General features: G+C 44.2%; 1 protein-coding gene across 1 annotated transcript; it reads left to right on the top strand.

The window, feature by feature from the left end:
• Positions 1-1,728: 1,728 nt before the first annotated feature.
• Positions 1,729-10,753, top strand: LOC309328157 (E3 ubiquitin-protein ligase RNF113A-like). Its single transcript, XM_081838158.1, has 10 exons — positions 1,729-1,887; positions 2,720-2,796; positions 2,882-2,986; positions 4,069-4,176; positions 4,615-4,724; positions 6,306-6,412; positions 6,563-6,652; positions 8,345-8,438; positions 9,176-9,282; positions 10,604-10,753. The coding sequence occupies exons 1-10, from the start codon at positions 1,788-1,790 to the stop codon at positions 10,735-10,737; spliced, it is 1,032 nt and encodes a 343-aa protein (XP_081694284.1). The 5' UTR covers positions 1,729-1,787; the 3' UTR covers positions 10,738-10,753.
• Positions 10,754-10,765: the final 12 nt, after the last annotated feature.

Raw genomic sequence — 10,765 nt, 5'->3', positions numbered from 1 at the left:
GGAGCTGCCAGGAGTGGCTGGGGAAGCCTGGTCAGATGGGCGGGGTACAAGTAATATTATTATTATTATTATTATTATTATTATTATTATTATTACAACTATGGCCATTTTGTCACAAACAAACTTGCCCAACCAGTTGAACAATGGAATCCCCCATTAGATTTTAACCCTTGCTGGATCCAGGAACCCAGAGGTTCAGGCATCATACTGACTAACCTCCCAAACTCACAGCAATATTTCAAAGAAGCAAATGTTATAAAAGTAGAACAGTGTGTTATCTCGAGCTGCTCAAGGGTCCTTTCAGGAACAAATAGCAGGAGCACTTCTTGCTGAGCTTCCTCGCTTCTGCCTCCCCTCTGAGCTCACAGGGCAGGTTGGGGTTGGGAGGTGGCTGAGAGTGGGGCACGTAAACAGAAGCGGTTTTAGGGTAGTGCAACCGGTTTGGCTGCACTGGGCACTAGTGCCACTGGGTGTGCTGCACCATTGACATAGAATGGAGTGCGAGAGGAGGGGGGTGCCAAATTTTAGCATCGCACAGGTTGCTGCTAATATTTGAGAGCCCAAAGTCCACCTGTGATTTACAGCAGCCCTGTAAGGTAGTCTGTTGTTACTGTTGCAAACTATTAAGAGGGAGCACAGGCTGGTTTGGATTTCCATCCATCTTCCCCACGAAATAAAGAATTCAGCAGTCTACTTATAATTGTCTGCCCTGCCCTGATCCAGGACTCAGTTGCATGTCAGAAAGCTTTTGCTCCATCAATCAGTATGTGGTGTGTTGCATAATCATAATCATAGTAAAAATAATTGTTGTCCCACCTTTTCCCCTGACGGGACTCAAGGCGGCTTCCAGATAAAAATAGGAACAGCTAAAAACATAGAAAAAAAGATAATAAAAAAGCATTGATAGAATTAAAACTATAGATACTGTTGACTTGGATAGTTCAGTCGGTAGAGCATGAGACTCTTAATATCAGGGGTAAAGGTAAAGGTAAAGGGATCCCTGACCATTAGGTCCAGTTGTGGCCGACTCTGGAGTTGCGGCGCTCATCTCGCTTTATTGGCCGAGGACGCCAGCGTACAGTTCATGTGGCCAGCATGACTAAGCCGCTTCCAGCAAACCAGAGCAGCGCACGGATACGCCGTTTACCTTCCCGCCAGAGTTGTACCTATTTATCTACTTGCATTCTGACGTGCTTTCGATCTGCTAGGTTGGCAGGAGCAGGGACTGGGCAACGGGAGCTCACCCCGTCGCGGGGATTCGAACCGCCGACCTTCCGATCGGCAAGTCCTAGGCTCAGTGGTTTAACCCACAGCGCCACCTGCGTCCCAATATCAGGGTTAAAGATCTGTTAAAAACCCAACCATAAAAATAATTACAATAAAAACATGTTTAAATGTTCGAAAACATCAGAACGACTACATTTCTCCCACACGACCCATAGTTTAAAGGAGCAGGGAATCGTGTATTTATTGCTATATTCTTCTCTTTTTTTCTTTTTAAGTGAGGGGCAAGCCTTGAAATCCTTGACAAGGCAGAGGAGAGGCGGGAAGGATCCCGAAGCGAACCCGGAAGCTCTCAGTTACGTGCGAGTCTATTTAAAAAATCATAACAATCACATTCCACTACGTCACAACGATAGAGCTGACGAACACTAGAGGGTCGCCTCACTGTCCGTACGCCCAGGTAGAATTTGTTCCGATTGGCCGCTGTCCGGGAGGGAGGTGGATAGAGAGGGGATAGAGAGGTATATCAGCTCTTCCGCTTCCGGTGAGGCTTCGTACTTGCCATGGCGGCCCCTCAGCCCGTTTGCAGCTTCCTCTTCAAGAAGCGTCGCCCCGCGCCCGGGAGGGGCCAGCGGAAAAGGCCGGGCAGCGACCCGGAGCCCGGTGAGAGACGCAGCCGGCCCGAGCTGGGGGTGGGTGGACCAAGGGGCGGCAGTTAGGCTAAGCTTCCTTGTTGTCATGATGGGGCTGCCATTGAAAAGCGCTCGGAAAACTGTTTTTATTGCAATTATTTGCATGGTTTATACGTGTGTCACACACGCACACAATTTTTGTCAGTGCTTGCCTTTTTAATGACTCCCTTGTTTTTTTACTTGTTGAATTCTTTTATCTTTCCCGGGGCAGCCCAAAGCGACTTAACAACCGACCAAAACAAAGGGACAACCCCCCCCCAAACACATATACTGTACAAATACATTAAAAACCAAGGGGGAAATGTAATATGTTAAGAAAAACACCTGGCCGGCTTCTAAATAGTGTTTTGTAGGTTGTAATTGTCTTGTTTAACCACTATGTCCATGTTAAAAATAGTTCTAGTCCCTGCCTTCCACACATCCATGTACCTGTGGTTCATTTATTTTGGTTTTATTTTATGTCTCTTGTTTGTTCAACAGTGATCTATAATTGTATATGGACTATGTATATTGTCACCAGATCCTATTGGATAACATTGCTATTTGCATAATCTCAAAAATGAAAAATATATGTAGCCATAGGAAAGAGAGCTAGCAGGCTTCTTCTGAACCTGTTGTTTAGGAACAAAAGTAAGCCATTGTCTCTTGAATAAAGCAGCTGGCTACCTTTGTTCATAGGAACATAAACATATTGCAGTGGGAGGACTGTAGCCAAACAACGGATGTCTTTCATGGGAGATGCAGCCTGCCAGTATTCATCTGTTTTAGTACTTTGATAATGCTTATGTCCATCCACCCAACAGGGAGCAGCAGTGATGAAGGCAGCACGGTGGTCAGGAAGGAGAGACGCAAGGAAGTTTCCAACCCCATGATTCAGAAGGTGATGCAGTTTCCCCAAGTGCCCATGAACACGTCCCCTCTTGAATGTTTCTTAGTTAACTCCTACTGATTTTTCCATCTTCTAGACCAAGAAAAGTGTGAAAGACCACACCTCATACGCGTCCAGCAGTAGCGATGACGAGGGCAAGTCTAAAAGAATTGGAGTTGCATATAAGTCTACAAGATCTGCGGTACGAGTGTTTAAAGTGTGAGAAACCAACATTAGGTGATGCACATCTTATTGGCAAGAGCTTCTGATGCCAAGCACTTGAATACAGTGGTGCCCCGCAAGACGGAAAACCCGCTAGACGAAAGGGTTTTCCGTTTTGGAGACGCTTCGCAAAACGAATTTCCCTATGGGCTTGCTTCGCAAGACGAAATGTCTTGCGAGTTCCTGCGGGTTTTTCCCCCTTTTCCTAAGCCCTAAGCCGCTTATCAGCTGATCCGCTAAAAACCGCTAATAGCGCTAATCCGCTAAGCTGTCAATGGGCTTGCTTTGCAAGATGAAAAAACCACTATACGAAGAGCCTCACGGAACGGATTAATTCCGTCTTGTGAGGCACCACTGTAATAGCAAGTAAAATTGCAAGGGTGTGTGTGTGTGAATCTCTGCCATGGCTTCCCTGCTGGCATTTGTCCTTTTTGACAGTGGAGTGCCTCTTTGGGAGTGAGGTCAAGCTCTTGGAAGGTTGCGGCACCTGTTGTGGCTGTAGAGACTGATGCGGGAGAGACATGTTTTGTTGCAGCTGGGGCAGGTGAAGGTGTCCAATTATGCTGCTACAGATGGACGCACCAGGGCATTTCTTCTCTCTGCGCTTTTCCCAGCGGTCATTCCTCCTGTGCCAGTAGCTGATTTCACAGCTTCCATTTTCCTTAACTGCAATATATAGCTATTAACTGGTGGCCTTTGTACACATCTGTGGACCATTTTTATAGTTCTATGAAGTAACCCAGGGATGGTATGTACTTGCCTTTGTAGGTTATCCCAGTGACAGGCTCATAAGGTGCAGCAGCAATTGGCTCCACCCTCTCCCAAGCACTACTTTACTCTGGTTAGGGGTGCTTGGGTTAATAATAATAATAATAATAATAATAATAATAATAATAATAGCACGTCCTCCAAGTCTGAAGTCTGGCAACCCCTGCATTAGAGAGAGCATGCATCTGTTTGAATGAATCACTAGAATAACTGCTAATTCCAGTAACAGTCTAATGCTAGCTTAATATTGTTCACTTCTCATGCTGCCCTACTGACAACATTCTTGTATCTTAGAAACCTGTGGGTCCGGAGGACATGGGCGCAACAGCTATATATGAGCTGGACACAGAGAAAGAGAAAGATGCACAAGCCATTTTTGAACGCAGCCAGCAAATACAGAAGGTGAATATCTTTACCGTTTAAAGGTTCCTTCCTTTACTACAAGTTTTCATACACCTTCAAGAAATGGACAAGAGTTTCTTAGTGGCATTTCTCATTTTTATTTGCACCTCTTCCTTATTTCCCCCCAAAAGACTGCTGCTAGCATAATCTTTCTGGCCACTTGTATCACAGCCATCCTCTTCCTATTCCCTTCACAGATTTCCTCCTCCAGGTACATCACATTTTTATTTTTGCAATATTCAGTACTATTCTTGTTTCTGTTTTCTGCTGCTGTCTGGCCTCATCTCTGTTGTTCTGTATTTCACCAGTGCTCTTCTTAGCCACTGCTTCATTGTACCATTATGTGGGAATTGAGCTGGTTTCATGTGAGCAAGCTGCTGCTCTGGTGTCAACCAAGCTGTTTTGCTGATGTGGTTTTTCCTCCCTGTTTCTGTTCAGGAACTTGAAGGGAAGGAAGACGATAAGATTTACCGTGGGATCAATAATTACCAAAAGTATGTGAAGCCAAAGGATACGTCCATGGGGAATGCTTCCTCAGGCATGGTAAGGTAAGGCAGGAAAGCATGAAACTTATCCTCAAAGAAAAACATTTTTGCAGCACGGTGGCTCTATGTGAATTTTGTGCCTCAGAAAAATCCAGCTGGCTGATTTTTCTAACATTGCATTTTTTCAATTACAAATCCTGCTCCTATTTCTAAGTTGCTTACAGTGTTGAGAAGTTCTCAGCTTACATTGCACATACATGATTTAATTTGTATGGCATTTTTCCATTGTTAAAATGATGCTCAGGGCAGCTTACAACATGAAAAAATTACTTAATTACAAATAACAAAAACAGTCATAATAAATAAAATACAGAAAAAAGTACGCAACCAAATTGAAGTGTTTCCACATTAAATCATAAGATCTAAAAATAGAGATACAAAAAAATAATAACAGCAACAACCCCGCTCCCATCAAAGCCCAACTAAACAGTTCCTCAACCCAAGAATCTGATCAACACCTCAGCTTATGTAGCTGAAGTCAGTCAGGGCCCCACCCTCCCAGGACAGGTGGGAAAATAATAATAATAATAATAATAATAATAATAATAATAATAATAATAATAATAATAATAATTTATTATTTATACCCCGCCCATCTGGCTGAGTTTCCCCAGCCACTCTGGGCGGCTCCCAATCAGTATTAAAAACAATACAGCATTACATATTAAAAACATCCCTGAACAGGGCTGCCTTAAGATGTCTTCTGAACGTCAGGTAATTCTTTATCTCTTTGACATCTGATGGGAGGGTGTTCCACAGGGCGGGCGCCACTACCGAGAAGGCCCTCTGTCTGGTTCCCTGTAGCCTCACTTCTCGCAATGAGGGAACCGCCAGAAGGCCCTCGGCGCTGGATCTCAGTGTCCGGGCTGAACGATGGGGGTGGAGACGCTCCTTCAGGTATACTGGGCCGAGGCCTGCAAGGTATGCAAGGCAGGGAGCAGGTCTCCCAGGACTCACAGCTAAGATGTATACAGTGGTACTTCGGGTTAAGTACTTAATTCGTTCCGGAGGTCCGTTCTTAACCTGAAACTGTTCTTAACCTGAAGCACCACTTTAGCTAATGGGGCCTCCTGCTGCCGCTGCGCCGCCGGAGCATGATTTCTGTTCTCACCCTGAAGCAAAGTTCTTAACCCGAGGTACTATTTCTGGGTTAGTGGAGTCTGTAACCTGAAGCGTATGTAACCTGAAGCGTATGTAACCCGAGGTACCACTGTAGTTGTTCTTCATAGATTTGCAGTATTGTGGTGAGTCAACATGCATATCTCTATGCATCCCAGAATGCTCTCTTTGTTGTAAGGAGTACATGCAGTTGACATGCCAGCAATAAATACCACCAAAATATAGGAGGATGACCGAAATAGATTTCCTGAAAATTCCAAATTTTTAAAAAAGCCAGTGTTAAACAGGTTTTGAAATATCATGTAAAGCCACCTTTCTCTTTATCAAATTTGTTCTTCAAATCTTCCTACTTAAAAAAACCTCTCCATTCCCCATCTAACTACCACTTGAACCTCTCCTTGCTCCTTCATCACAACTTATTATCTCCTTCTGCTGTTTTAAGGCTTTTCTTCTTCTTCATTTCAGGAAGGGACCCATACGAGCCCCGGAGCATCTCAGGGCCACTGTGCGATGGGACTACCAACCTGACATCTGCAAGGATTACAAGGAAACTGGGTTTTGTGGATTTGGAGGTGAATGGCTGTTTCATATACTTTCCTAATAGCGGATCTGTGTGATACCTGTTTAAGATTGTGCATCTTCATAAACGTAGGGGAAGTTGGCAGCAAGACAGAAATCACTGACAAATGCTCACACATTGTATTGGTTTGCTTTTCCGATAGACAGCTGCAAATTCCTCCATGACCGATCGGACTACAAGCATGGCTGGCAGATTGAACGAGAATTGGATGAGGGACGCTATGGAGTTAATGGTATGTTGAGCAATCCTTGTTCTCTTGCCTGCAGTTGCTCAGCTTAAGATGTTTGAATGAGGGACTAGGAAATAGGCCTTTCAGATTTGCATGGCACAAAATTTATAGGTGTAGAGGGCAAGATCGATACTACCTTTGGGCTGCATTGGAGAATAAACTGGGTGCATGACTTAAGAGACAAATTTTGAAGCTTTATCATTAAATGCTATCAAGTATGCTTACGTGTTTTGTCTACCTTCGATACTGATTTTGAGGACATCGGGAAAATTATCCCTCGGGGCTCAGCCTTCCTGACCTGTTTTGTCCTCAGCACCTGCTTGCTTTCCTCCTAGAACTTTGGTATAAAACAAGGCTGGGGAACCTGATGGCTGGCCATGGTGCCTGGGTTTGATGGGAAGTTGGGTGCCATTCCAGGTCACCCAAGCACTGCCACAGTGTCCTTTCTCTTGGCAGATCAAGATGAGCAGATGACAGCAAAGGTTGCAAGGTTTTTAGCTGGGGCAATCGGAATAAGATCCACTATTTGACTATTGATTCAAAAACCTAAAATGTATTTTATATAATTCACTTTTTATTCCTTTTCTTTGTATATGGTATTGTTTTATTGCTATGGCTGATGGCTGACGTGAATAAAGATTCATTCATTCAAGTTGGGTGCCCAACACCAGGAGAAAGCCTAACAGAATAGCCCCTTCTAGTTCAAAAGCTCCTCAAAAGATTAAAAAGTAAATGGATAATTGAGGGTCAGGCAGCCTTTTAACTTGTTTGGGTGATTTAGCATACGTTAAGTGTTGCTATGCAGAGAGGTGGATAAGTCACTTTGAAGGAGTGTTTAGGGGTATCTGTGACAAGTGATATTTGCTAATCAGAATTAGCAAGCAATACCAGCCTACAAACAAAGTATGATATAAGTATTTGTTTTTCTCCTTTTGATCTGCAAGCTTTTCAGTCACCGCTCAAGTTTTAAGTAATGCTTTTCTGATGTTTCAAACTGCATGTGAGAGATTAAATCGGAAAAAGTGAGGAACAATCCATGTATTGTAGTAGCAGCTATTTTTCTTCTTTGAATGAAAAGATTATAGCAGTTGTTTTGAGCTGGTGTTTCTTGTAAGATCATTTAGTTGATTAAAAATGCAAAGACTGCAATACGAGCTGGCTTCCTTTCTGTGTTGCCTTCTTGTTGGTACTTACGTCATGGCAGTGGTGCTGTTCAGATGGGCAATTTGCAGAGTTCTCCTTAAGATTTCATGCATTAAGGCTCATGTGTCACGGGTTGCCTTCTCTTTGTACAAAGATCCCTTAGATCTTTGTGGGGCCTCTTCTGTTGTAAAAACTTGGAAGATATTCAGTAGCATTGTGCTTTTACGATAGCCTGTGAGAGTACTGAGAACCAGGCATCTGCCTAGTTAAACGGCTGGAGCAAAGGCACCCCTCCTTTCTCTGTCTGTTAATAGAAAAGGGTGGGCGGGAGGCAGGGGGGAGAATAGGAGCAGATGGTTTGAGTGGGCAGTTTAATAAGCTCATTAAACCTAATATTTTCATCCTATGTGCTGGTGGCTTCAAAGGAGCCTAGATGTTGAAGGCTTGCCTATTCTTGGCAATACAGCTTCCTACACAGGGTGGGCAGGAGTTAAGTCACATCCCGTTATAGTTAGCAGCAGAACCAAGCAAATACTTCTTTCTTTTGAGCAGATGATGAAAACTACGAGGTGAGCAGTGACGACGAGGAACTGCCTTTCAAATGCTTCATTTGCAGAAGCTCCTTCAAGAATCCTGTGGTGACCAAGTAAGATGGCTGGAGGATCCAGACACTCTCTTTGTTTAAACTTGGAAGCTTTCCACATAGATCTATGCGGGGGTCTTTAAAAATAAAATGAGAAATGTGGCGATGATGCACAGTGAGGATCTTGGCTGGAGTGCCAGCATTCTGCAATTCTATAAAAGTGCAGAAAAAAACACACTTCTTTGTATTGGGGCATGGAGTGAAAAGGTAAAGGGACCCCTGACCATTAGGTCCAGTCGTGGCCGACTCTGGGGTTGTGGCGCTCATCTCGCTTTATTGGCCGAGGGAGCCGGCGTACAGCTTCCGGGTCATGTGGCCAGCATGACTAAGCCGCTTCTGGCGAACCAGAGCAGTGCACGGAAATGCCGTTTACCTTCCCGCCGGAGCGGTACCTATTTATCTACTTGCACTTTGACGTGCTTTCGAACTGCTAGGTTGGCAGGAGCTGGGACTGAGCAACGGGAGCTCACCCCGTCACGGGGATTCGAACTGCCAACCTTCTGATTGGCAAGTCCTAGGCTCTGTGGTTTAACCCACAGCGCCACCCGCGTCCCTAGGGGCATGGAGTTAACATCCTGCAAACTCCGTTGGCATCAACCAGTCACAATAGCGGTGTTCTCAGTGTACGGCTGTTTGAAGTTGAGACAAAATCAACCTCAAAAAGTGGGGCAAAAATATAAAATAAGACATTCTGCTAGAAAGCTGCTGGAGCTGACTATCTTTGCTTTATGCTTTTTCAGGTGTAAACATTACTTCTGTGAGAGATGTGCCCTGCAGCATTATCGGAAGTCTCAGCGATGTTACGTATGTGACAAGCAAACAAATGGTGTCTTCAACCCAGCCAAAGGTACTCCAGCGTGTGCTGGATTATGTCACATTGTTGGTGCGCGCAGGGTAGAAAGGTGTATTATTCTGACCGTGCTACAGCGAAATTACATGTTGGATGAATAGAGGCCATTTAGAAGTTTTGTAATGGATAGGCATTATGCAAAATTTCCCAGGTAATGGCAGAGGCGTCCACATTAATCCCTCAACAGAAAATATACAGGTTAGCAGCCCCTCAGGTTCCCTGGTTCTAAGCCGAAAGTCTGACTGCAGGGCCCGATTTCAAAGGGGCCACCCTTCTGTGATCCACTTTGATAGATGGGTGGCCTCCCCCATCTTTCAGTCCCTTGGCATCAGGGGTTTTCAACTTCAAGCTGCACTTTGCAAAGAAAAAAAAATCAGGAATGCATTCCCGAGTCGTGCTTTGCAACCATGGCTTTAATTTGGCACATTTCAAATTTGGGGCCATTCTCTGCTGCCATGCAGGGTGCCAGATTCAAAAAGCACCAAATTCCGGCTGCAAAGCGTGATTATTCCTTTGCAGCCATGACTTAAGGTTTTCTGCACTTTGTGTGATTTGGGAAAAGTGTGGTTTGCCTAAAACAGAATTGTGGGCCTAATTAGGTTCTCTACCACCGCCATGAGTTATCCCTTTAAATGTTGTTGTTGCAACTAAAGTGAGACGTTTTTCAACATTGCTGCCACCTGCCTCACACTTAAATGATCTTTCCTGATCCAGAGGGAATTGATGACAGAACTGGGAAGGTCAGATGGAAATTCTCTAAAAAACCAATCTGTCCTGAGCAAGTAACCTTTGAAGGCAGACCAGTGTTCCAAGTGGGGTGGTGCATGTACTGGCCTTGGCTATTTGTCCACTTCAAAGGGGAACTTTATCCCAAAGTAGGATTTCATAATATGCTCTTCCCTTTAGAAGGAAGTTGTTTCTCAACAAGTTCTACAAACTTCTTAAGAGGTAGCTCCCCCACCACAGTAGTTTGTCTTGGCACTAAGTGTTTTTCAACAGATGCCTCACCCTGAAGGGTGGAGGTGAAAAGAAACCAGAGGCTCTTACTGTAAATTTTACCCTTAACTCAAATGAATTTAAATATTTGTAACTAATTAAAATAAGGCCTCTAGGGCTGAGGAAAACTTGCCTATCCTGTTGGAAGCAAAAGAGCACTTTAGTTAGTGTTGCTTCTCCCGTCTGTCTTGTCATCCTGTGGGCTGGAATTATTTATATTCAGTGTGTGAACACCAAAGAAAGGGGTTTTCCACTCGTTTTTTGTGACTTGGACCTTTTGTGTTATGAATCTTCACCCATATTTGGTCTTTTGTTTTTTTAGAGCTGATAACAAAGCTGGAAAAACGCAAGACTGAAGAGGGACTCCCAGATGATGTGGAAGAGCCAGTGACATTGCTCAGCCCTCATTCTCCACCCCCCTCCCTGCCTTCAGAAACTAGTTCTGTGGCTGAATAAATAACTTATACACAAATGAGTTAGCTTA

Source organism: Podarcis erhardii, assembly GCF_964252035.2.
Source record: "Podarcis erhardii genome assembly, chromosome: 13".
Classification (NCBI taxonomy): Eukaryota; Metazoa; Chordata; class Lepidosauria; order Squamata; family Lacertidae; genus Podarcis; species Podarcis erhardii.
Note: the sequence above shows the minus strand (reverse complement) of the source record. Positions and strands in the feature narration are given on the sequence as shown.